This window comes from Rhinolophus sinicus, linkage group LG04, assembly GCF_036562045.2.
Source record: "Rhinolophus sinicus isolate RSC01 linkage group LG04, ASM3656204v1, whole genome shotgun sequence".
NCBI lineage: Eukaryota > Metazoa > Chordata > Mammalia > Chiroptera > Rhinolophidae > Rhinolophus > Rhinolophus sinicus.
This window is the reverse complement of record NC_133754.1, coordinates 72,300,784-72,328,536: the sequence shown is the minus strand read 5'-3', so window position 1 is coordinate 72,328,536 and position 27,753 is coordinate 72,300,784. Positions and strand designations below refer to the sequence as shown.

The 27,753-nt window shown below is 39.6% G+C and overlaps 1 protein-coding gene across 3 annotated transcripts in view; it reads left to right on the top strand.

Annotated features, from left to right (window-relative positions):
- The window catches only part of MTUS1 (microtubule associated scaffold protein 1), a 140,515-nt gene that overhangs the window by 30,823 nt on the left and 81,939 nt on the right, over window positions 1-27,753 (top strand). For all 3 annotated transcript variants that reach the window (XM_019737997.2, XM_019737995.2, XM_074329730.1), the window contains exons 3-4: window positions 9,783-12,020; window positions 16,093-16,288. In XM_019737997.2, the coding sequence (XP_019593556.2) occupies window positions 9,921-12,020; window positions 16,093-16,288 (2,296 nt within the window). In that variant the 5' untranslated portion in view covers window positions 9,783-9,920. The remainder of the gene's footprint in view (window positions 1-9,782; window positions 12,021-16,092; window positions 16,289-27,753) is intronic.

Genomic DNA, 27,753 nt, shown 5'->3' with positions numbered 1-27,753 from the left:
ATGGTGATAACTTATATACTGCATATGGCACTCTGTGGATATTTAATTATCCGTTAGTTTCCAAGGTTCTGATCTTGTCCTTAAAATTGCTCTGATATTGATTAGATTTGTTTTTACTAATAGAATGTACTTTCAGTTTTATGGGGGGAAAAGAAAAAAAAAATGGGTTTGGTGACCAGCCAGCCTGTGCCACAGTTCTGGTCGTTAAAACCACCTTCCGTTTTGAGACCAGTTAGATATTGGTGATAGACAGAAACCGTCACTTATTTCTCATCCTTTTTTTTTTTTTTTTTTAACCTTCCCTGAAATCTGAATCACTGATAGATGTTCTCGGCTGAAATGGTATCATTTGGGCAGAGGAACTATAGTGTCACTCACATGAGAGTTTAGTGAAGGTCCTAATTTGGTGTGATGTACCCTATACTGGATGTTGACACGATTAATTCATGATGGAAAGCAATTCTTCCCTTACTACCTTAATGCTTTGCACACTTATTTCCAGTTTTCTCCCTTCTGGGCAAGTGGTAAGATTGTACTTCCCAGCTTTCTTGAGGTTGAGTGTTGTGCTATCGCCTGCTTTGGTGAGATGTGAGCAGGAGGGATGTGCATCACTTGTAGGCAGGAGCTCTTCAGAGTGACGGGAAGCTTTGCTGTGGTCCTTTCCCAGTGTCTGTGACTGGGGAAGTTTTTGTGGAGATGACGCTTCAGTCAAGAGTCCCAGATTGACCAGAGATAGGAGCAGAGCTCCTGGGCAACACCCTTGGCCATTGTGTTAAGCCACTGAGGTTTGGAGTTGTTCACTGCAGCAACACTGAGCCTGTGATGAGCAAGTGCTTATGCTCCAAGGTCTTGATCTCTTCAGTGTTTAAGGTTCCAAACAAGCATCATGTTAATGATAAAAAGATAAACATCTCTTTCCATTGCTTCCAATATTCCTAAGCATTTGTTACTAACAGTTCAGCTTCTCCTGAGGTAAAGATACTTTTGGATTTATACTAAGCTCTTCACCTCAAATAATTTTCTTCCGTTGTGGCTCCTCCTTGAAATGAAGGACTATTTTAACTCTTGCTGCCTCTGCAAGTAGGGAGAGAGAAATCTGGAGGCAATTCAATCTTTTCTGTCACTGCCTGCACACCTGGGCTGCAGGTGTGGGTGAGAGGAGCAAGGATAGAGACGCCCTGCCATCTGGGCAACACAGAGCAAGAAACCACTTTTTTTGAGTAATTACTGTCTCCACGTTGCCCACTAGAGAGAGGAGAAAAGATTTATTTTTGTAGAGGCTGTAGTTCTATCAAAGGAAACGTGTTTCTGACATTCAGGGCCCCCTGTGCAATGCTGGTTATATTTCACATAATTCTGGGGGAAATAACAGTACTATTGGGCAACAGTTATACTCCATTGTTGGTTAAAATGTCATCTATAGGCTGTCTGGGAACCTAAAAATTGTTTATGTGTATTTTTTAAATAATGGAAACAGTGTTCTGAATGCTAAACAACCATTCCATAAAAGGAAATAGTGCACTAATTTTCTATAACATGAGTTATTTAATAGTCCCCCTTTATGTGCAGTTTTGGTTTCTGTGGTGTCAGTTACCCACAGTCAACCATGGTCTGAAGATATTAAATGGTAAATCCCAGAAATAAACAATTCATAACTTTTAAGTTGTATGCCATTCTGAGTATCGTGATGAAATTTCTCACCATCCTGCTCTGTCCCACTGCCCCACGTGGGACTGATTCATCACTTTGTGAAGTGTCGCAGTGCTGTAGGTGGTCTCGTCCTTTAGTCACTTAGTAGCCATCTCAGTTATTAGAGAGAAAGATCAGTCAGTCAACTTTTATTACAGTATATTGTTATAATTGTTCTATTTTATTAGTTCCTATTAATCTTTCTGTGCCTAATTTACAAATTAAACTTTATTAAAGGTAGGTACATAAAGGAAAAAAACATAGAGTACGTATATAGGGATTGGTACTATCTGTGGCTTCGGACATCCACTGGGTGGTCTTGGAATGTATCCCGCCATGGATGCGAGGGGACTACTGTAATTACTGCAAAGCCTCAGAAGTTGTGTTAGTTCAGCACTTGGTGTGAGAAGAAGACACAGATGATCACAGAACTGCCTCCTCCCCTCTCCCCATCCACTAACCACTGCATTTTGAAAATGAGCCAGTCCCCTAACCCTGAAATAGTAATGCAGGGAAAAATGATATTCTTAGAACCTAGTTTCTAGAAGTTTTCAGTGTTTCCAAAGACCATCATGCTGTCCAGGGAGGGGGTGGTGGAGAGAAAGCCCTGCCTAGGGACACACCTGCTCTCTGATGAGCAGGCATTTTCATGTTTGTACAGCAAGAGATGCTTCTACTGTCTCTTGCTCTGGAATTACTTAAGTTTAAAAAGCCTGTCTCCTGGGGAAGATTTATCCCTAATATTTAATTATACAAACAAATACTAATTGGAAACACTGTTTTGTGTGTGTGTGTGTGTGTGTGTGTGTGTGTAGGTGTTGTGACTCTGGAGAGTGGAATAACCACATGGATTCCAGCCTACCTCATCCACTATTTCCTCCTTGCTTCTAATGCAGGATGGAATTTGGGGTAACTCACTTAGCATTGCCTACCAGACCTATTATTAACAATTCAAAGCTAGAGACTCTCTAATTTTCTGTAGGGCACACAGAAGCCTTCTGCTTTGTCTTTTTAAAGCAATAAATACTATGTTGACCACCGATGTGTCGAAAGGACCTGAAAAGACTCTCTTCCCTATGGCTGTAGTTGCATCTCACTGGTGCCTACTACTAGCTTTGCTGTTTTGCTGGTGTCATCTGAGGCCTCTGCTGCCCGGGTGCAACTGCCAGGGGTAGTTCATGATCTGGCTGTATGGCCTGCACAGGGAGGCTGCCTGCTAAAAGCCAGTCCTGTGCCAAGCCCCACATGGCTTTGTTTCAGATGTGCAGTCCAGGCCTTGTTTTTAAAAAGTTATATGTGCAGTTCTCCTTCCATGGAAATGACCACTTACCTAGGGACAAAGCTGCCACGAACTGGAGTTTCCCACTCAAGTTAAAAGAATGTATGATTTTAGGCTTAAAGTCTCTTCTGCAGTCTGTGTTATTTAAAACCAACGTTTCACCTGAAAAAGTGAGGTGGATTGCAGGATAGAGGCTGCAAGTTACCAATGAGAACAATGTCTTTGGGCTGATTCCTTGAATCAAAGCTCCACTTACCTTGTCCATGACAGAAGCCCTAATCTCCTCACATATGTGTTTTGCTCCTGCAAACTTCTTGTTTTTTTTTCTCATGGTTTGTTTCTTAGGTAACAGATACACAGTTTTGAGCAGGCCCAATAAATAATACCCCCTTTTCAAGACTGCCATTCAGGGTGGCTGAGCTGGTTGTTGAAATACAGACATTCTCCTGCAGCGGTGTGTGAATAGCCACTGCCCAAAGGCCCATGTGCTTCCTTGGGTTGCTACAGCCACTGCAGCCCTTTCTGGGTAATTCCTTGGATGTCCTCCACGATCCAACAACTGAAGGGTAAATGCCTGGCTCAGCAGGGGCCTGATCTCTGGGACTCTGCTCCAGCTGCTGTGGCCAGCACACATTCAAGATTGGAGTTAACTCTTCTGAATATTATTCCTACCTTCTTCCTCTCTCTGGTTATGATCCATTTGAGAAATAAGAAAAAGAGTAAGGTGGATGGACGGTCATACAAGTAGATGAAATTGTAGATGAATTATAATTACAGATTCTGTAATTGTAGGACTTCATGTATAATTACAGATACCAGAGCTATGTTTGAGAGACTCAGTATTCCCCCCTCCCCCCTCCCCTCCCCCTCCCCCCCTTCCCCCCCAAGTCACTGCAGTACAGAAACAGGGCTGGCCTCACCCGCGCCACCACCCCTCCCACCTCAGGGACAGGGCTTGCTCCCCGGGGGACCAATGGAACTTGTGCTGTGTTTCCGCAGGCTATGGGGCTGGGACTAGGGGGAGGTGAGTGAGACACTCGCTTCAAGTTGGGAATTTAAGGGGTGCTCCCCAAAACCTGAGTGATCAGGATAAATAATACAGAGGGTGCCAAAAACATGTAGACACATTTTAAGAAAGGAAAAAATATTCAAATTGTGATACTCAATATATACCTATAACAAAAGATGAATGCAAATCATGTTTGATTTCTGCAACTACAGGAGGTGCTCAAAGAGGTTACCCTCAGTGTAATTTTAATACAGTTTCTTTTTCCTTAAAATGTGTACTTTTTTTGGCACCCTCTGTATTTAATGAATTATTTTTAAAAATCAAAATTCATGTAGAAAGTCCATGACGAACATGATATCCAAATTTTAAAATAAAGGCAGGGTCAGTATTTCTGACTTTTCCCTTTGCCTCAGGTTTCAGTGTGGCTCAATGGGGCACCGTTACTGACCCTGTCTTACATTTAGTGCCTGGGGCAAATGCCACCCTCGCCTCACCTGAGGCCTTGCCCAGCTTGTTCTTCCTCCCTTTACAGAATCCATTAAGTCACTTTATTTCTCCTGGGTGAAGTGAGGCCAAGGACAGGAAAATAGCAGAAATGTTAATACTAACTGAACTTCCTCCACATGGAAGGCATAACCTCAAGAGGGAATTAGAGGCACTATTCTCCATGACGAAAAATTTCCAGTGATTGTCTATCAAGGAAGTATTCTCAAAAGTATAAATTAAGGGTTTAAAGTTAAGAAAAGTCTACTCCTAGTTAGAGGGAGCAATTGTATAGTGGAATGGTATAGTGAACTGGCTCTGACAGTCCACTCGTTTGATTGATCTGGTTGGTGAGACAGGTTGCGTTCTCCAAGCTCTCTGCTGCATCCTGGCAACTCCCAGGGCAATCCGTCCATGGACCAAGAGCGTCAGCTTCACCAGGGAGATGGATAGAAATGCAGAATCTCGGGCCCAACCCCAGACCTCCTAAGTCAATCTGCATGATTTTTTCACAGGAGACCTAGTTGATTTGTACTTGTTTTCTAAATAAAGTCCCACTCTGCTGTGGCTTGTCCATAGTCTTCCTTTTGAAATCTGCTAAATAAACCCGCCCCAGCTTCGCTCCTGCTGAAAGAGCTTCCCTGGAATTCATTGTGCTTTTAGGAAACTGACTGCTTATTAGATACTCTTGTGCTTGGTCCCTCAGGGTAAGATGTGTTTTACTAAATGACATGATGGAGGAGGTTGAATTTGTCAACAGGTAGGTTGTAGGAGTTAGTTTAAGAATTTAAGCCTGAACTGTGAAAAATAGTAATATAATGAGGCTTAGGGGTAAAACTGTTAGCTACCTTGAATGGTTTTAACGGGAGATAGGGATTTATGAGTATAATAACAGCACATGCTGATGACTTTTTGTTCAAGTGCTTTATTTCCTTTAGAATAAAATGAACATTGTAGCTTAGATATTACACATATGTCGTATGTCTTCTTTTTCGTTTTGGTGTCGAAGATCAGGTAATAGGTCGGGTTTTAAAGCCTAGAGAGATGAACTACTGTTGTGATTTGTGAATTCTTAAAAACTTTTAAGAAGACTGACATGATTTTATGACTTGAAAGCTATAAATTATAATGGTATTTGTGTTCAAATCTTAAAAGACTGGTATGCTATATGCTGACATAAATAAGGAGTAAAATTGAAGTCCTCTATGGCTATAAAGTAATGAAACTAGGTTTCACCGGTGACTTGTAGGAACAAATTCTTTATTTCATAATTACTCTATGGGGGAGCAAGTTTATCTGGATTAAGGTCAAACTATTGAGCTAGGCATGTCGGTAACTGGAGGACGTAGATGGTACTGAAGTATTAGCCCCTACTGCGTTTATAGTTCAGCTGGCAAAGAAGGCACACCGGTATCATGTAATCTAATAGTGGTCTGCGCCTAGCCTCTCATTTAGCCAATACATGCAGTTCATTTCTTCGAGGTGGTTTCCTCATTTGTAAAATGAGGAAGTTTGAATTGGATCTCTAAAAGGTCTTCTAGTATTATTATAATGGTAATAAATCAATTACACAATAATAATTTAATATAATGATTCAACTTTTCAGGTGTATCTATTCTCTGTAAGAAACAGGAATTTTTATCTTTGGGTAATAAACAATCACTTTGCTTAAGCTAAGATTTAGACAGTAACCTTATTTTTTCCCAAGGTGTTGAAATAGTTCAAATCTTATACTAGTAGTTCTTTTCACCATTTCTTTTAGTACATATTTATCAATTTTTTTAACCTTACACATCATTAGAGAAATACGTATTTTGGTAAATCTTTTTATTCAAGAGAAGCTACCCTATCATATCCTCAAATCTTAATAAGTAGGGAATTTGTTCTTTCTTGTCTAAAATAGTCTCTGAAAGAAGCATTTTCCCTAATGGCTCTCTTAAAAAGGCACTTGCTCATTCCTTTCTTTTGATAGGCAATGCTACCAAAGACAATTTGAGAAATTAACCCTTTGGATGAGAATGATTTACTCCAACCTTTTCTCTTTATTTTTTCTTTCTTAAACTTTTTGATTCTGCTTTAATAAATTCCCAAGTTAGTAACTTTGAAGGCTTTCCAAATTGTATTGCAATTACAGAAATACAAAGATATTCCTTGATGAGTCCAGTGAGATTAAGTCAAAGAATGTGAGTCTAGCATGTGGTAGAAACTTGGCTGCTATTCTTAAAGTAGGAGAGGAATGAAATTGGCCATAAGACAAAATGGCTAACTTTTTAAACTTTTCGACACAATCCCTGAAGTCAGGCTGGTCAACCCTTTGCTGTTCATGTCTTTATCTTCGATAGTGATGATGACTTGAAGCTATGGTTTTCTTTAGTGAATGGTGAAGTTGACCTTTCATCTCATCCTGGAGCTGATAAGCTGAACTTCAGAATATTTTTGGTATTTAAATCTCTGTACCACTTACTCTTTGCTCTTATCTACAAAGGTAGAAATGATTTCAGTAAATTGATTTCATATCAAAACCTGTCTTAAGTAGTTCTTCTCAATACATTTTTGGTGGTCTTTTCTAGATAGTGTTGCTCACCAAATTTAGAATCGATTTGTTTTTGTGACCTAAAAAAATCATAAACCCAAGTGTACTAAACAGTTATATGAAAGTTGAATGGTTGATATTTATTTTTTATTACTCTGTAAACTACTGTCTTGTAAATCTAGAATATTTAGATTTTAGTGAAATTTCACAACCATTGGACATGTTTTATATTACGATGACATAGGAAAATGCTTGGGAGACAATGCTGAACAAAATGTATAAGCTTTAAAAGCAATACTTAGTACATATATCTATTATATACATATATTAATATATACATTACAAATAATCCTGCCTTTTTTTAAATTTAACAATTTGGCAAACTATATCAAGAGCCTTAAAAATCGTATCACTGATGCTTTTATTTGCAGAAAGTTTTCCAAAGGAAATAACCAGAAGTAGTCAATGATTACAAAGGTGTCTAATGTAGTATGTTATTTATAAAGGAGAAAAACTAAAAACCTAAACAGAATGACGTGGAACTGGTGGCATAATTTATCCTATTATACATTTATTTAAAAAATAACTTGAAATGCTTTGCCATATGAACCATTTACTTTATTCAGTTTTTATCAGGTGGTTTTTACAAAAATCATCTTTTATGTACTTTGGAGGAGGGAGCTCAGGTAGTAAAAGCTCCATCGATTGAATTTAATAAATCTGGTTAGGAAGACAGATAACTTCTATAATTTTTGTTAGACGTTTCTGTTTGCAATACTCACACTTGCTTATACCAGAATCTTTTAAATGAATATTGTCCTTCATAGAAACAAAAAGGTGCAGCATATTTAGTGCTTTTTGAACTTATACCCCACACACAGAATTCTAAAAAATGATTGAATGTACTTCTTGATCTAAACATTTAACTTGAACATATTTCATACCCAATGATTAAAAATCTTCATTGGTTTTACAAAAAGTTTCATTGAGGTCCTAGCCAAAAAACTACTACTTCAGTGATTTATTAACTAGAGAACTATGATGGGAAAAATGACTAATTTACATTTTTCATCAGTAAGTAAATCATACAGGCCTTATTTTAGGATTCAGAATCTCTCTTTGAGTGTGTGTGTGACTCTGCATACGTGCTTGTGTGCACATGCATGAGTACAGTTGAGATAAACATTGCAGCCTTTCTTCTTTCCCCCTGTTCAGACTGGTTTCAGGATACATGGCCAGAAACACACAGAGCACTGTCAGTGAAGATACTGATCCTTGCAGTTCTTCCATCGTTTCTATTCTCCTAGTGGTATTTAGGTCACTGAAGTTTGAATACAGAGGAAAGATTGCAAAATAGAAAAATGAGATCTACTCTTAATTCACAAGTTTATAGGTCCCAGAATGTCACTGTTTTTTTCTCATGGAAATTTTATTTCTTCAGAAAAGAGCTGTGACATCCATTTGATCGCTGGTAACTATCAGGATTAGATCAGCTTGCCTGCCTTATTATTTGCAGTCCTAGCTTAAACATTTGGGCCTTTCTTAAGCACTTCTGTTTGACTACGAGCATAAAAAAAATGTAGTTATTTGCAGAAATCCTTGGATTTGAAAGCTTTCCTGGGTTGTTTTAAATGATATTGTGTTAGTGTACAATTCGATAGTTTTCAGCATTGTGCAACCGTCCTCATAATCTTTAGAATGTTTTCATTACCCTCAGATGCAACACCATCCCGTTCAGCAATCATTCCTCATTCCCTTTCCTCCTTCCCCCTTTTCAGCTTTAGAGAACCACTAATCAGCTTTTTGTCTCTCTAGGTTGACCTATTCTGGACATTTCATGTTAAATAGTATCACATAATATATAGCCTTTTGTGACTGGCTTCTTTTACATTGTATAATATATATTTTTTAAGTTGTAGCATCCTATCCATGTTTTCGTATGTATCAATACTCCATGCCTTTCTGTTGCTGAAGAATATATTCCATTGTGTGCATGTATATTGTGTTACCTGTTTACCAGTTAATGGACATTTGGGTTGCTTCCACTTTTGGCTATTATGAATAATCTGTGAATAATCATGTACATTTGTGTACAAGTTTTTGTGTGGGCATTTGTTTTCATTTCTTTTTAGTAGATACTTAGGAGTAGAATTGCTGTGTCATACAGTAACTCTTAACATTTTTAGGAACTGCCAATAGAGTTCCACTTTATTAAGACTCAACAACTTTGAAAATGGAATGTGTTTGAGATGGGGAATGAAAGCAGGGAAAAGAGAAATGCAAATGCCCCAAATCCTCATTGATCTTTAGCTCATTTGTTGTGTCTGCCAGGTCTGTTTGGTAATCACTCTCCATGGAAACAATAGGGGACCCTTCTGAAAATGAAAAGGGCATTGTTACTAATTATCTCCGGACAATAGGCATAAATTGGAACCATCCTAGGCAAGTTAGGACCAGTGGTCACTCTGTCAACCACCAAGAAGGAAAGACTGTTGTCAGATTTAGCCTCCTCCTCTCTGACAAGTGAGACTTATTGGAAGTAGGGAGAAGGCATCTCAGATACGAAGTCAGACACAGGGAATTTTATCAGTGTCTTTGTTTTCCATTTTGCCTGATGCCCTGTAATGAAAAAGTATCTTTGAAAGGGGGTGATACTTTAGGTAATATCGTAATTACCCATATCCATAGTTGTAGGTTCTAAATGTAAAAAATAAGGTGATTGAAATTAGTCAAGGGGTCACATTAATTTTTCTAATATTTACTTGAGTCAATCATTTTATTTCTTCTAGGGAACAAGTCATTTCAACTTCAGATCGTCTTAGCTTTCAACTGTGCTGAAAAACTTTGGAGACAGTTTTTCCTTCCTTCTCATTTGAAAGAATTTAAAGAAGAAATAAAATGGCAGAGGTTTAAAGTTAATTTTCAGGATGAATGATGATAATTCAGATGACAAGACAGAAGATAAGCTGCAGTCCTTATTTATCAGTGATAAAAATGGAAACACACAGGCATACAACAAGAAATCACCACCTACACAAAACTCTGCAACTGACAGTGTGAATTGGAATTCTGCCAACCCAGAAGACGACATGGTAGTTGATTATGAAACCAACTCTGCTGTGGACTTTGGTGAAAATGTTTCTTTGAATCCTGAGTGTATTGAAGTACGTGATCACCAGAAGTCTTCAAGTGGTTTCATTAGTAAGGAGGTATTACATATGCAACATTCCACATGTCAGTCTTCTGCACAAGTTGTGAATACGGAACAGCCTGAGTATCTGCATTACAATTATCATTCCCTAGAATCATTTCAGGACCAGAGTGTTGAGACATCTCTGCCTTTTGTGTGGAAACCTAAGGATGATGATTTGAACTGTACCTACCTAGCTGCCTTGGAGCTAAACCAAACATTTGACATGAAAGTGGATAATGTTAACTGCACCTTTATGACACGTGATGCCATTGGAAAAAGTCAGTCTTTGAATACCACTGGAAATCTGCAGCCTACTGGCACGAAAAGTGGAAATAAACCTTTATCCTGTTCCATTCCTACATCTTCCCATTCTGATAAGATACAGGTGAGAGGAATGAGTTATGATACAGTTAGCTTTGAAGACTCTCAAGCTGCAGGATCAGAGGCCCAAGACACAACGTACACGGCATTTTCTGATGTGGTGATGCAGACTGATGTTTTTGTTCCAGATATTGGAAATCAGTGGCAGCATTCTTCAGGAAATGTCACCAGTGAGTACACAGATGGGCCACAGCAAACACTAGTTGGAGATAAAGAGATACAACCTCTAACACCAGTTTCTGATGGCATGGATGTTCCCAATGGGTCTGTGTTACAAGAGTTCTTTTGTTTGTCTAAAGATGAACCAAATAATGAGACACATTCAGAGAGCTCATACGGGCAAAAGGAAATGGGCCAAAATCTAGGAGAAACAGTCTCTGATTGTCTTATAGATGGTGAATGCCCTTTACTGGTGTCGGCTTTTGATAAATGTAAAGCCCAAGTGCTGAACCCAGAACATAAAGTCACTGTGGCTGACGACACACAAATTGTCTCCAGTGAAAAAGATTTGGGAACCCCAAATTGTACGGTAGAATTGATACCAAGTAGCCCACCAGGACAGAAGGTGGTGGCTGCTTCATTGGAACTGACTTGGGATGCTAATGATATGGTCATTAACACAGATAATACAATTTGCATGTCAACGCCAGTCCTAGAACCCATGAGAGCAACCTTTTCTATGTCACCTATTGAAGCCACAGAGAAATGTAGTCAAGTGGAGAAGAGTAATCGAGAGCTTAGAAATTTACCAAACTTGAAGGGGGCACCTATGAACATATCTAAACCTAATCTAGCAAAATCAACAACCAAGACGAATACCCCTATAGGCAACAAAGTTAGGAAAACCGAAATCATAAGTTACCCAAGACCAAACTTCAAGAATGTCAAGGCAAAAGTTATGTCGAGACCAGCATTGCAGTCCAAAGACCCAGCTTTATCAAAGGTCACACCCAGACCTCCTCCGGTAAGCAGTGCCTCATCACCCTCATCGCTGTCTTCCTCGAGACACTCGACAGTTTTGAGCAAAACACCACAGTCTGACCTGAATGCAGGCACAAAAGCAGAAATCCTAATTAACAAGACACATAAGCAGCAATTTAATAAACTCATCACTAGCCAGGCTGTGCATGTTGCAACTCATTCTAAAAATGCTTCCCACAAGGTTCCAAGAACAACATCTGCCGTGAAATCAAATCAGGAAGATGTTGACAGAGCAAGTTCTTCTAATTCAGCGTGTAAGACTGGGTCTGTGGCTACGTTTTTTCAGAAGATCAAAGGCATATTCCCTGTTAAAATGGAAAGCCCAAAATGTTTGGAAATGACATATGCTTCCAACATCGATAGGATTAGCCCTGAAAAGAAGGGCGAAAATGAAAATGGGATGCCTATGGAAAAACAAGAGCTAAAAAAGGAGCTTATGCATGAGACCTTTGAATATGGTTCTCTGTTTCTGGTAAGTGCAATTTTTGCCTGCTTCAGGGAACGGTGGAGGAACCTGAGAGATGTGTTAGCAATTGGTTATTCCCTAATAGTCAATAATGTTGCAGAATTAGGTGTGCAAATCTGTTTTTAGGTGTTAATATATTATTCAGTAATTCTTTCTCTTGGCAGTACATTGTAGAGTGTTAATTGGAAACCTGCATCCTGGGAAGAAAAAAACTTTGATGTTCATTATTTTGTATTGAGTATTAATGTTGCTTTTGCTGTAATAGTAAGCTAAAAGAACAAGTTATTTTAATATTTTAGTGTAGTCATTTGAAGTTAAACACCTGATTATAGTTTATGAGAAAAAACGGTTTGTTTATGAACTTTTAAAATGTATTGGGCTACATTTAAGAAATGGCTCTGGAGTGCTGGTAAACAGTATCAACATAAAAATAACTCCGGATCTCTTGTTGAGGAAGCAGCTCTGGGAAGTGGCGTCCTCTCCTGTGAACAGGAGTATTCTGGATTCTGCCTCTGATCAGCTAATGTGACTTTGGGCCAGTAATCTTTTGAGACCCAAAGGTGACATCTGATGTCTCTTGCAGTTTTCATGGGTTGATTCCTGCTCCATAAAATAAATAAAACCTGTTTTATTCTCATAGATAGTGAAAGAGCAATATGTTTTCTATAGCACCTGTCAGATATTTGGGGAAACTAGAGAGTTCCACTTAAAAAAGAATTCACGTGAAGTTCAAAGATTATTTTTCTTTAAACATACATATAGTTTTAACAAGAGCGTGAAGAAACTAGTTTTCTGAGTTTTAAAAACATTTGGCAGGCCACTCTGGGGTTGTGTGTACTCGTCCTCAGCCCTGTTTTTGGCAGTGGGAACTTAGTGTATTTTCAGTCCACACAGGCTTTTCTTGGGCTTGTGTCCTCTGCGCCAGGAATGGAGGTAGGTGTCAGGGCAGGAAGGCAGACGGGAGACATTTGTGTGGAGGACTCGTGTCGAGAAGAACGGAGCATGAAGTGTGGTCAAGTGTTCAAGAGCTGTTTAGAAGTGTTTTCAGGGTGCATAGGGGATTGTTAGGTCCTTTTGCAAGGAAGGTTAGGAAAGACTTGATGATACTCTTGAGCTAGATCAGTTTAGAGATGTTCTGGCTCTTACCATCTTTTTTAGGAGGAATGATACACCACAATTATGTCTGAAGTAATGGGATTGCCCATTATTTCAAAACTCAGATTTTAAGATCTTTTGAAGTCAAACATAGAACTAATTTTATATCAGTTGTAATTTGATACTTTGCTGAATTACATTATAACGTCTGGTAATTCAGTATTCTTAGTTTGGTGTTTACAGATAGACACAAAAACAATACATGTATTTCTCCTTGATTTATGGGAGAGCTTTATTGTGTATCTATTGCCAACTGCCAGAAGAACTAACATAAAGTTTCTTTAAGTAGTATTTACCTTGAATATAAATTGGCTATATAATTTTGAAATTAGAAGTTTTTGTGATGTGTGCATTGAGTAAAGCTGAGCTTTATATTCCCTATGCAGAAGGAGAGCCTGTTTTTCAGGCTCAAGACGTGATACTGAAAAGGTGATAGAATCACAAGATTAAAATGGATGGCAATACAACTTGGAGAAGAAGCACTTTTCGTCTTAGGAATCTTGCAGTAGGGGTTCCCATATTTTCAGCACTAACACCTTTTTACTTATCAATTGGTATTTTAAAAAAACAACGCAACACCAAACTCAGTCTTTTCCCATGATAATGTCTTAAGCACAATTTCCTCTAATGTCACTATTTTACTTCTTACACATTTCCGTGTATCAGGGGGATGAGGCAGGGCAAACCATTGCAGGCCACAGGCTTGGTGCTGAAGGAGTGAACATTTGTTTCATGTTTTATTCAGACGCCTATGTTTCTTGGTCACTTCAGCAGGACACAAAGGTTTGAAATCTGCCCTGGATCTGGGATGAGACAGTCCTAGAAGGATTTTCAGTGTGCTCGGTTGGTGTTGGGCTAAATTGAGCCTTGAATGGACTGAATCCTTAGGTGGCCTACAGTGTCACAGATGTTTGGTCAGTGTTTGTCTGAAACTAAAGACAAGTTCTTATTTGGAAGAAGGAGTTTGATTTTAATCTGGTGCAGGTTGAGCATAGCTACTGATGACAGGTTATGTTTTGGTGATCATGTACTGGATAAAGGGAGTGGTGAATGTTCTACAAGGAAAGAAATTGATATTTTTTTCAATGCCCGTTCTGGACCAAACTCTTTGCTCAGGTATCTTACATATTTTGTGTCCCTTACTTTTTCCAGTGATGTTTAGGTGCTTTATATATTATCATTTACTCTTTCCAGTAACAGCAGGGCAGTTGTTAGCCACATTTGGAAGCTTCAGAGAGGTTACTTTGAAACACAGCTACTGAGTCATAAAATTGACTTTCAATCTCAGGTCCCCTGACTTGAATCCTGGTCATTTCTGCGTTATGCACCACAGGGTTTCAAAATCTTATGGAATGTTGGCCCTGAAAGGCAGAGTAAGTCTGATTTGTTAAAGATTCACTTTTGTAAGTTGGTTAAAAGTTTGCTTTACTTTCTTTCAAAAAGTTTTCTCTGAGGGGTTGCCTTACCTGGTTTTACAGTAGAGGTGGAAGATCTTTGAGTTCGTGTACAAGTGCCTGCTTTTCTTGGCCAATTTTATGTTGCTTTCCAATGGTTTCTTTGGATATTAACCAAGTAAGTTAGTTTTTAACTCACTTAGTGTATGAATTCAACTGCCATCAGCTTGGGGGTTAACCTATCTCTATTGGAAATTATTTATGACTTATTAAACAAAGAAAGAAGGGTACTAGTGGGCGATATGCAGCTTAGATGTTAAGAGCATGGATTCTGGAGTTAAATGTGGTTTCAAATTGTAGCTCTAAGTGACCATTCATTCACTAGCTAAGTGACCTCAGGCAAGTAACTTACTTAAGTATGAAGTATGAAGTAACTCCACGAGGCTCAATTTTTCTTTATGTAAAGGGAGAATACAAATTATAGTTTGCGGCACTGGAATTTCTTCTTTGAGTAAGGCTCAGGCTCTCATTTCCGATATGTAGAACGGGAACATTGACTGGGTACCTACTGTGTGCGACATATAATGGTGACTATTGGGATATAGAGAAGAAAGCCCCTGACTAATCCTGGTGCCCAGAGCAGTGGGTCCTTTAAGAGAGTAAACCAAAACGGGATGTTAAGGATTAAGTTGGGGCTTTATATAGGCTGCTGTGCTGCAGGAGGTGGAATGGAGTGGTGGCAGTGGGGACGGTTAACAGGAAGGCTCCTAGGGGAGATACCATGTTAGTCACTAGCTGGAACTAAAAGGGCAAGTATGAATTGGAAGGGTATTGCGAGTGGAGGGAATAACGTGTCCAAAGATGAAAAAACAGGATATTCTCATGAAGGGGACTCCAGGTAGTAAGTAGGTCGGGGCCAGGAGTGCAGAGCCATGAAGAGTAAGGAATCTGCTGAAGAGGATGGCAGGGGCTGCCCCATCCAGAAGGGGTTGGCGTATCTTATGAAGAAGAGTTGACTTTATCTGGAAGACAGAGGGAAGATACCTAACTTAGTTTGGACTTTAGAGGGATTACCTTAGCCGTAGAGCAGAAGAGGAATTGGAGGCTGGTGAGACCAGAAAGATCCTGAGGACATAGGTCCATAATCTTGGCAAGAAATGATGCAGGCCTGTCCCGAGGTGGATGGAGAAAGGCGAGAATGCCATCAAGAGGGGGTTAAGAAGGAAGAAAGGAAGCACCTAGAAACAGCTTTCATTGTTTAAGTTGGGTGCCGGGGTATGTTGTGGTGAATTTGGAAAGAGGTCAATTTTGAGATGGGTGGCTAAAATCAAGTTTTAGACACTGCTTCATGTTGACAAGTTGAGCAAACTATGAAGAGTTTGACTTTCTCCACAGTAAAAATGAAAATTAAATATTCATCTGGCATACCTGGGCTGAAACAGAGATTGTTTTTCACATAGCTAATACCACAGGGAAATGTTATGGGGAAGGTGTGATTGGGACTAAAACCTTAACGACTTTCTTTACAGGGTTCTACTTCAAAAACTGCAAACCCGTCAGGCAGGAATGTACCCAAGCCTGGCTCCTCCAGTTTGAGGAAGACACCAGGTCCAAAAGCTAAAGTGGGGCCTTCTGTCTCCTGTTTGAGGCGGAATATCGACAGCAGAAATCTCAATTCCGATCGAGCTTTATCTTCTCAGAGGATCAGGCGTGTGTCCAGTTCTGGTAAGAATAAAATAATTCAGTTTTGCCTTATAGTAGCTTATGAATTATTCCGATGTAAAATTAGGCATGTCAGAAAGCAGAAAGATGGGTTTTGGTTTTAGAATTAAAACATTTTGTCATTAAAGCATTTAACCTTTTGTAGATTCACCTCTTACCCAGGGAAGGTAGAAAAAAGTAGAAGACACAGCCCTTATCTTTGAGCCATGTAAAGGCTAGTTGGGAGAGATATGTGTATGTAAACCAACTTAATAAGCTATTCAGAAGCATGCATGTATAAATATACAACTGGGTACCTGTTATGGACGAATAATTTCATTTTTAAATTTTTTACAAATAGGTAAGTGCTCCATAACATGTGTTATAAGCTAAATTTATAATGTGCCGTAACCACATGTGAAGAGGTTAGTTTTCTCTTGAATTTTGCTGGAAGATGTATTATAAATCTTTAGGGATATAAGGGTGACTAAAAAGTTAAACTTTTCTAATGTGAACTTGATGTTAGTTGTATTTTAGAAATAGTTTTAAAATCATACTAGGTTTATGAAATTTGAGAACTTCAAGAATAGCGGTTAAGTGTCTTACTAAATTTGGCAGGTGTACAGCTTTTTCTGTGTGACAAATCAGAACAGGAAATGGAAAAATCAGCCTATTTCGTAGGGACTAAGACAAAAAGCCTGCTAACCATTCCAGCTGACTGAGAATACTCTGCAGGGAACACCCCTTATTTTAACAGGTACAATCTTGAGCAAATTAAAGGCATGTCAGAAAGATTTAGAAGTAAGTTCTCTTGTAAAAATAGTGACTACTACTGAAGGTCTAAAAAAAAAAAAGTGCCTCTAACATTGTGTGCCCTCACATGTGAGAACGCTGTACAGAAACTAACAAAACCAACCAAAGCTCAGAGGATCTCTTTACCTCTCCACGCCTTGGTATTTTTAGGCTTTATTTTCCAATCCTATTATGAAGCCTACTGTTGTGAGAAGCCTGTAATGTGCAGAAATGTTTTAAAGGTGATTTATTTTGACTTAGGCCTGACATGAAGGTCCTGAGGTTCTGAGGCACAGACCCAGGAAGAAGTATGGGTGGAGGAAGAGGGATTAGCAATATGTTTCCATTACCGTTTCCATCAGTCAGCTTGAGGAATTCATCCTTGGGGAGAAACACGGAAGAGAAGCTAAAGACACTGGGCGAAGCAGTGATCCTTATTTCCAGTGTTGCTACCGTGGGGGAGTTGAGGCATTAGGGGGAGTTGGTTCTTACTGTTGTGTTGCCAGATGATAGGAAGTTCCTTTCCTGCTTGGATGCGAGGAGCACGTGTGGTTTGGTGGCACAGAGAGCCATGGCCTCTGGCAGCCTGGTCTGTAGTTAGGAGCCCTGTGTCCTAGCATCGCTCTGGAACCCAGGAGCTGCCTGAGCAAGCAAATCATTTACCCTCCCTGGCTAAAGCCTTTGCATCTGTGGAGTGTGAGGGTTTGAGAATGTCAGGCCCTGTCACCTTTTGCAGTCCTTACCATTCTAGGGGCAATTTAGAGCTCCTATAAATTTCTGGGTGGTGGCTCCTACTGGTGTGATTCTCTGGACCACATGATGCTCAGATCTCAGAAAACCTGAAGTGCACCAACTTTTCAGAAATTAAGCTGAGATCCAGGGTATATTTTAAAAGATGGGATTCTTTTATGTAGGGAACAGTTCCACCAAAGAATGAAGCATTAAGTCCCCTTACTGTATACTACCTTTAAGGCAATTTGATGGCTTAAAGAGAGAAAAGTAGTCATAATGAAAAGATTGGGAAATTTATTAAGCTTTTATTAACCTGTATAAATACGCTTTATAATTAAGTTATACATCCAGAGTTTTGAATCTGTGTTAAAAACTGTATTTTACCTGATGGTTTTCCATATATAAACAGAAAAAAAATAATAATGTAACCAGACGCTTTATGGATTTGCATTTGGGTTTTATATTTTAACTGTTGAAAGACTGACTTGATTTTGTTATTTATATTTTTTTCAAAAAATGAACAGCCACAAACTTGTTTGGATGTTCACAATAAATTGAGAGGTGTTTGTTGTGGGGGACAGGAAACTTAATCACCAGAGTTAAAAGTAGAACAGAAAATAGAGGAGCAAAAACAATGTGCCCTTAGATCATTGAGAGCATGTTGCCATTTACTGTACAATGAAGTGTTTGTGTATTAGAAAATTGAAACCAAATGGATATCCTCTGTACTCATACAAAGTTACTGCACTGAAAGGTAAGCAGCGGGAATGTTCCAGCCAACCTGGGGTTTTCAATAAATCCTTTCAGAGAACCTAAGCAGAAAACCAGAGCTGGAGTTCAAATGGACATTTTCGTGACGCTTTAAAATGAGTGTGAAAAAGAATTGTAATTAAACCCAGTGGGGCTGTTCCATTTGTCACAACCTGGACATATATATGAAACCAGATTATAAGTGGTGATAACCAACCAACTCCAAAGTATATCTTTGCTTTTTTGGAGTATCTCATCAAATAAGATGAGATAGTGAGGAAAACTCTTTCTAATAATTATAATGCCAATGATAGCAGGTCACACTTATTCAGTGTTTTCCAAGTTCTAGGCCCCTGTGTAAATCATTTCACCAATAAATTCATTTAATCCTCACCATAGTTTTATGAGGCTTAGCCCCATTTTTACAGATGAGGAAACCATCACAGAGAAGTTAAATAGTTCGTCAAGGTTATCAGCTAGAAAGTTGCAGAGGTGGGATTGGGTTCTAGAGTCCATGCTCTTTTTTTTTTTTTTTAATTTTGTTGAGGAATATTGGGGAACAGTGTGTTTCTCCAGGGCCCATCAGTTCCAAGTCGTCGTCCTGCAGTCTAGTTGTGGGGGGGCACAGCTCAGCTCCAAGTCTAGTGCTGTTTTCAATCTTCAGTTGCAGAGGGCACAGCCCACCATCCCAAGCGGGATTGAACTAGCAACCTTGTTGTTGAGAGCTCGCGCTCTAACCAGCTGAGCCACCAGGCCACCCTAAAGTCCATGCACTTAAGCTTCACATTATTAGTTTAAAGACACACTAGTAGTGTGTGACCGTGAGTTTTAAAAAATTAAAATTTTTATGCTCAGCGAATGGCTTAGGAATTGAGGCATTTCTTTTTTGAGGCCCTTGGCTTGAAATTCTGAATCAGTTTACCATGATATAGGTGATTTTACAGGGGTATTGAAAATTAATTTTGCTGAATGCATGACAGCTTAGTAAATTACTTCATGATCCATTCAAGCATCTTCAGAGACCTGCCTGCCACCTCTTTCAGAGGCAATACCAGTTCTTACCAGGTTTTAGATTATAAATGTGTGTGTGCCTTCACATAGACATGTAATTGCCCTTCCAGTGACCAGCCTGAGCCAGGCAGGATTACGGAAATAGTGCAAAATACACTCCCTGTCCTGTGGCTCCTTTAGCCTACCCTGGGAGGGCACATGCATGTTTATGCAGCAGTCACAGAGCAGCACAAAGGGCTGTATGTGTAAAGGGTGTGGAAAAGATATGGAAAAAGCTCCCATGTGCTTTAAGACTTCGGAGAAAAAAATGTTCTGGGGCTTGTCTGATTTTACCAGAGCCTAATCTAAAGAAAGGCTTCATGAAAGAGATAGTCTTTAGTTTTCTTTTCGAAAAAGAGAAATAACATTTCAAAAGGGTACACCTTTCTTTTAATCCAGTTTATTGTGGGTTAATAAAATAAATTCCTCTCCAACCAGGAGTACATCCCCAACTTGTAAAGACTTGCCTATCCTGTAGATCTCTTCTTTTTTGCTAAGTTGTTTCCTTCTTAGTTGCTTTCGTAAACTGATTTTTTGTTTAGTGTTAAAGGGAATTTAAAATCTTTTCAATTTTTTATATTATTTTAGCCTTTTCTAGGCTTGAGTTTGAGGGAGAGAAGAAGGAAAATTATGAGAAATTTATTCACGTGCTCACATAAATTCATTATTAAAACCCAGAAATTATCATGTTATACTTATGCTAAAAGCTAACTTTAATGTGTTGCTTGTAGATATTTTTTTATATTTGTATATAATTAAAACACTTTTTTTTTTTTTAAAGATTTTATTGGGGAAGGGGAACAGGACTTTATTGGGGAACAGTGTGCACTTCCAGGACTTTTCTCCAAGTCAAGTTGTTGTCCTTTCAATCTTAGTTGTGGAGCGTTCTGTTCAGCTTCAAGTTGTTGTTCTTTCAGTCTTAGTTGTGGAGGGCGCAGCTCAGCTCCAGGTCCAGTTGCCGTTGCTAGTTGCAGAGGGCACAGCCCACCATCCCTTGCGGGAGTCGAACCGGCAACCTTGTGGTTGAGAGGACGTGCTCCAACCAACTGAGCCATCCGGGAGCTCAGCGGCAGCTCAGCTCAAGGTGCCATGTTCAATTTTAGTTGCAGGGGGCACTGCCCACCATCCCTTGCGGGAGTCGAGGAATTGAACTGGCAACCTTGTGGTTGAGAGCCTACTGACCCATGTGGGAATCGAGCCGGCAGCCTTTGGAGTTAGGAGCATGGAGTTCTAACCGCCTGAGCCACCGGGCCGGCCCCAAAACACTTTTTAAAGAATGTATCTTAGGTTTCTTTACTTATGATAAAAATCATAATAGTACTGTAGTAATGTGTTTTGAGTGCGAAGGATAGGGCCAGGCATTGTTCTCAGCTTTCTAAGTGCATCATTTCATTTAATTCTCACAGCTCCTGAGGTATAGATACGATACTTATCCCCATTCTACAGTTGATCAATTGGAAGTTTTGAAAGCTTAAGTAACTTGCCCAGAGTTACCCCAGGGAGTCTGGTCCTGGGGTATCTGCTTTTAACCTCTATTATATACATGCAGTAGTCCCAACACGCTGTTATTCCTTTAACAAACAGCTATTGAGTGCCCGGTGTGCTGAGAATGAAGAGTCACAAGAGATAAATTCTTGCCTTCGTGGAGTTTGAATTCTAGTAAGGCAAGTCAGAAAATAAACTAAATACACTGTTTAGCATATAAGATGATGATCTGTGTTGAGGAGTAAAACAGACGTGAAGAGAGTTAGATTTTTAAATAGGGTGGCCACGAATGGCCTCACAGAGCAGGTAACATTGGAGCCAACACCTGGAGGGAGTAGGAGGAGGGAAACGTTTGGACATCAGATGGAAGGACTTTCCAGGCAGAGGGAACAGCAAATGCAAAGTCAAGGTGAGGCAGTGTGGGGGGTGCCTGTGGAACAGCGAGCTGCCCAGTGTGTGTGGTGGGGCCTGGGGCCTGGGGAGTGAGGTGAAGGCCAACCAAGCAGCACCTTGTAAGCACCTGGGAGACAAGTGTCTCACTTCTCTCCCTTACTAACGACATCACTGTAAATTCTTAATCATTTTGCAGGTATTCCGCACAATTTTTCTCACTTGGCAAAGTAATTTTAGAGACGATTGCTATATGGAATGATTCACAAACCATGTTTAATATGTAACTGTGCAATTTCTTATTTTTCCGTTCAAGAAATGTTTTGAGTGCCTGCTACGTGCTGCACGGTCTGCTAGGTTCTGAGAATACAGGCATGATTAATACCCTTTTAGTGAGCTCACTAGTTGGAGGGTGAGGTGAAAAGGGGTGTTTCCACAGATCATTTGAATGCAAACCCTTCATTTTTCAAACCCCTGCTGAACCATCCTGGCTTCTGTGACATTTTGCGTTTATTGGGCTGTCCTGTGATTATTTTCTTGCATATCTGTCCCCTATAAAACTGAGATTCATAAGAATAGAGTCTAGGTCTTAGTTATTTTTATATTTTCCAGTGCTCAACACAGTGTCCCTATTATGCAACAGGTGTTGAAAAATGTTGCCTGGCTTGATCTGAGTGGAGACTTGTATGAAGTACTGTGTGTTCACAGTAAATGGACACCACTAAGCCTGAGGGAAGACAGGAGAAGAACAGTGACATTTGAACTGGCTTTGGAATGTTCCTGGAGGAGTTGGCCAGGCATGGAAGGTTTCTGGCATCCCCAGGGTGCAAATGTAGAGTTTTGAAAGGATGTGGTGTGTATGGGGAGAGTGAGCATGCCATGAGCAGACTGTGTGTCGGGGTAAGTGATAGATGAGCCTCAGGAAGGTGAAGGCACGTCAATTCTAATAGTCTAGACGCAGACTCATAAGAATCATACCAGAATTTGGGAATTGAAAGCAGAGTGAAAATATTAAAAATGTTTTGGAGGAAGAGGATCTGGTAGGCTCTATGGGTGGTCAATAATCCTAAGTGTCTGGTCAGCTTTCTTGTTTCGGTGTCCATGAAGCAAAATAGGGACTAGAGTAGCAAGAAGAAGTGGTCAGAAGAACAGTGGGTCTAGTTTGGGTCATGCTGCATTGAAGAGACTAAAGACTGAGACGTACTTCAAAGGGGTGTGTGCATGTTTGCTGAGGTTTAAGACAGTACAGATGTATAGAGGCTAAGGAAGCCTCTGGGAAAAGAGTGGATAAACATAGAGCGCCAGGGATGGCTGTGACAACCAGGTGATGGAGGCATCGGGATGGATCCAGTGCACAGGCAAGTAACTCTTTGAAATAAAGAAGGCAATGGTGAGTAAAGTTACATTGGTTTCACGTGTACAGTTCTGTAATGCATCGTCTATATATCATGTGGTGTGTTCTCAGTTCTTCCATCACCATGTATTTGACCCCCCTTTACCCTCTTCTACCACCCCCTCTCTCCCCTTACCCTCTGGCAACCATCAACTATTGTCTGTGTCTATGAGTTTTTGTTTGTTTGTTTGTCTTGCTTCTTTGTCACCCAATAAACTTTAATTAAGAAAAAAAAGAGAAAAAGGCAATGCAGTAGTGTGTAAATATAGATCCACTTGGAGATTAAACAGAGGTTTTAAAAGTTAAAATTCAGAGTAGCAGCTGTGGAGAATGGGCTGGGCAGCTTCTTCTTTCTTTTATTTTCCAACTCACTTTTATGAAGTTACGTGATTTTGTTCAAGTGAGTTTGTGCACATGTTATTGATTTGCTTATTTTTGTAATATTAGAAAAGAAAATAGACTTAAGAATATGTTTGGTTTTGAATCTCAATGATCTCATTCTTCAGAGTAGCTCTGCTAATGAACTTGGCTTCTAATGAGCCAGGAAGCTCACCATGTGCCTTCCTTGTTCTTATTAGGAATTCTTAGGGTGAGTGCCAGGCGAGCTCATTCACGATCAGGTAAATAAATTTGCTGATGAACATATGAAGACCCTTGTTCATCTTTGTATGGTAGCCATGGAAAGGATGCAACCCCTCTAAGTCTTTGGTTTATTACACCCTTAGTTGCAGGACGCATGTTCCCAGGCCCGTGATTTATGGAGTTATGTTTGTTTAATTTCTGCCTGAAGCAGCAGACATCTTGTGAACACACTTGCAGAGGCAGGTACTAACAGCATCACCATGAACACTATGTTTCTATGTAATTCAGGTCATCAGGAGAACCTTGCTTTGTGGGATGTTCTTGTTTCTCTGTCAAATTATCACCCTCTTAAAAGTTATGTTTTTGTTGTGACTCGCTTGTACTGCCATGACTTTTTCTTTCACGCTTACTCTTGAATTTAAGCAAACGGTAATGGTTATGCAAAGTACAGTTTCTTGTACCCTATTCGTAAAATATTGCCTTGGCTAACTCAAGAATGTGAATGCTAAAGTCACATTTTGCCATATACCAGGGGTGCCACAAAAAATGTGTACACATGATTTGTATTCATCTTTTGTTATCAGTATATATTGAGTATTCCAATTTTAATGCAGTTTTTTCCTTTCTTAAAATGTGTATACTTTTTGGGACACCCTCTGTATAAATGTAGAGTGTTACTGAATTGTTACGTTCTGGAAGATAATTCATTCACTTCACAGGCAGTATGAGAGAGTATACTATGCACGTCACACTCTAGATTCTGAGGAATCGTGGGATGAGTAAGACACGGTTCTTGCCCTCCAGGTATTATCAGCTTAAATAGGGGAGACAATGAGTTCATCCCTCATCACGTCTGCCCTTATAATACTAAAACAAACGAACTATAGGATTTCAGAAGGGGGTGGATAACCAATACCTAAGTTTGGTGAAATTCTTTCTTGCTATGATAATAGGTAATTCTATAATAGTATAATAGAGGTACAACCTTATGTAAGTAAGGACTAGTCTTGGTCTAGTGTTGATGCTTTGTGCTATTTAATTTTTGCCACTGAGATCCCAGAAATAAAAAGGATATATATGGATGGAAGCATTTTTCTGGACTTGGCTGGTACACTAGGAAATAGGAATGAAGGAGCAGTTAGGGTTGAGAGTATAGAATGTAAAGATTGAGGGCATTCAGTACAGATGTGTAGACAGATGGAGAAGAGCATGTGGGTAACTAGGACACAGTGCATTGGTGTTCAGGCAGTTGGCAAAGCACATAGGGCCAGACAGAGCTCTGGTCTGTCAGGGTCAGGAAGGGAACCATTGCCCCAAGCAAGGCAAGCCTTGTTCTACCCCTCTCCTATCTGGAGTAACTGGTTAATTTGGATAGCTCATCAGGTTGCCACTGTCCCCTTCCCAGTAGACTATTTAAAGATATAGTACTTTAAGTGAAAAGTGGGGAGGAAAAAAAAATAAGCCTCACCTTTAATCTCATCAATCCAAATAGTTTTGAACATCATAATTTATAACTATTCAATGCCTTTCTTTTTGCACATTCTCATGCACAGATACTTACATATATTTAACAGGGACAAACAGTTCCTAGTATTTTAGAGACTCTGTATCTAACAGTCAGTAGGCACTTTAGTTAATTGAATTTTCTTTTTCATTTTAAGGTATTGTGCCTATTTTCCTAGATTCTTAAATGTTCTTTAATAGCATGATTTTAAATGGCTGTACAACATTTCATCATCTGAATGTGCTATGATGTATTTCTTCAGATTCCTTTTGACATTAGGTTGTTTCTAGTATTTTTTTAGTATGTAAACAACTCGACACTGAAGAACTTTGTTCATAAGTACATGAGCTGCTATGATAAATTCCCTGGCTACATTCCTTTTGGTGGAATCAGAGGGCGTGGCCTTTTTTAAGGCTTTTAATTCATGTCACCAAGTTGCCCTTCAGAAACAGCATACGTGTCTGTGCCCCTACTCTGAGTATATGAGTGTTTTCCCAACATCCTGGCCAGTATTTTGACATTTCTAGCACTCTTGCCAAATATGTACTATTTAGGAAAGTGCAAAATGTTATTTTAATTGGAATGTGCTTGGCACTCAAATATTTATTGAATAAATGTAGATTCTATGATCAAAGTGCTGAGGTACAGAAGTGAATAAAGATCAAAATGTTTCCTCCTTGAAATTACATTCTGTGGGAGAGAGACAGGCTGTCTATACACAGGTAAATAAAGTGTATAAGATGTTTGATAGTGTAAAGTTCTAAGGAGAGATGAAAAATACTAACACACAGAAAGGGGATATGAAGTGTGTGTGTGTGTGTGTATGTATGTATGTGTGTGCATGCACACACACATGTGTGAGAGGGGACAGAAATTTTGGTTAATGTGGCCAGGGAAAGGTGGCTTTTAAGTAAGGACCAGCTATATGAATATCTGGATGAAAACCAATCAGAATGAACAGCGGGTAGAGTCTCATGAGGTGGAGTTTGACTAATGTATCCTAGAAATAGCAAGGAATAAAGAGAGGAAAAATGCAATTGGAGGTGAGGTTTGACAGGTAGTGGAGTGGCAGGTCATGTACAGTCTTGAAAATTATAAGGACTTTGGCTTTTAACCAAAGTGACTTAAATTTTAACAGGATCACCCTGATAGTTATGTGGAGAATACGTTGAATGGGGGTGAGGACCAGGGAGCTCAGTGAGGCGGCAGTGCTATAATCACGGCAGGAGGTTGTGGCAGTGGGGGCTGGTCAGATTCTAGGTATACACGCTGAAGGTAAAATCAACAGGATTTTCTTAGATGAGATGAGAGGGGTGAGAGCAAAAGAAAGGAGTCAGAGAGGACTATGCACATTTTGGTGTGAGCAGTGGAAGGGTGATATCGCCATTAATTAAGATGGGGGTGGAGTTGGAGTTGGATATCTGGAGTTCAGTTATAGTGATATTAAGTTGAGATGAAGGATATGTAAGTGAAAGTGCAGAGTAGAAAGCTGGATATAAAAGTCTAGAGTACATAGGAGAAGCCTGGTCTATGGATATACATTTTGGATTCCTCAACACTGGATGGCATCTAAAGCCACTAAACTGGATGAGATCACCAAGAGAGTAAATGTAGAAAGAGGACAGATCGATGGCACCTGCAGTACTACAAAGCACCTCTGGGATACTCCTAAGCTTTCAAGGGCTAGGGAGATGAGGAGGAATCACAAAGGAGACCAAGAAGCAACAGCCAGGAAGGTAGGAGGGAAGTCAGTCAAGCGTGGTGTTCTGCAGTGAACATCAGAGCACATATATCTTTACAGATAAGCTTTATTTATGGTGGCTGAGATATGGAAACAACCAAAGTGTCCTTCCATAGATTATTGGATAAAAAAGATGTAGTATATATGCACCATGGAATACTATTCTGCCATAAGAAAAGATGAAATAATGCCATTTGTGACAACATGGATGGATCTTGAGATTATTATGCTAAGTGAAATAAGTCAGACAGAAAAAGTCAAGAACCATATGATTTCACTGATATGGGGGACGTAAAACAGAAAACAAAGGAACAAGACAAACAAACAAAAACTCATAGACACATAATAGTTTAGTGGTTACCAGAGGGTAAGGGGGTAGGGGCGATGGTAGAAGAGGGTAAACGGGATCAAATATATGGTGATGGAAGGAGAACTGACTGGGTGGTGAACACTCGACGTGATATATAGATGATGTATTACAAATTGCACCGCTGAAACCTATAACTTACCATTATCACCCAAAAAAACTTTAATTGAAAAAAAAAAAAAGTAGTGTTCTGAAAGCCAAGTGAAGAAAGTGTTTCGAGGAAAAAGAAGGAATCAACTGCATCAACTACCGTAATGGGACTATGGTAGTTAAACCAATTTGATTTAAACCAGAAGGTTCTGTGTTTATTTAACAGGAAGTCAAGAGATAAGTAGGCAGTTCCAGGTTTGGTGATTCAATAATGTCATCTTTCTGTCCTGCTCTTCCCGACTCAGCATGTTGCTTTTGTCAGTGACTTTTCGGTTTAAATAGGGTCCAAATGTGAAGTCCTTCTGCTACTGTGTACAAAGGCTAGAAGCCAGGGACAGCGGCTCAGAGCAGGTGCTTCCTCCTGACATGCCTATCCACATTTATCAGGGAGGAAAAATTTTATTCAGCGTCTTAACCCCTAGCACTCTTGAAGTCTTACTGCACAGCTTGGATCACAGAGTCGCTCCTAACTTGAAGAAAGGTTGGGAACACAAGTATTTGGCGTTTTAATCTTTTCTATAGGATGTGAGCAATGCAAATAGAGATTAAGAAT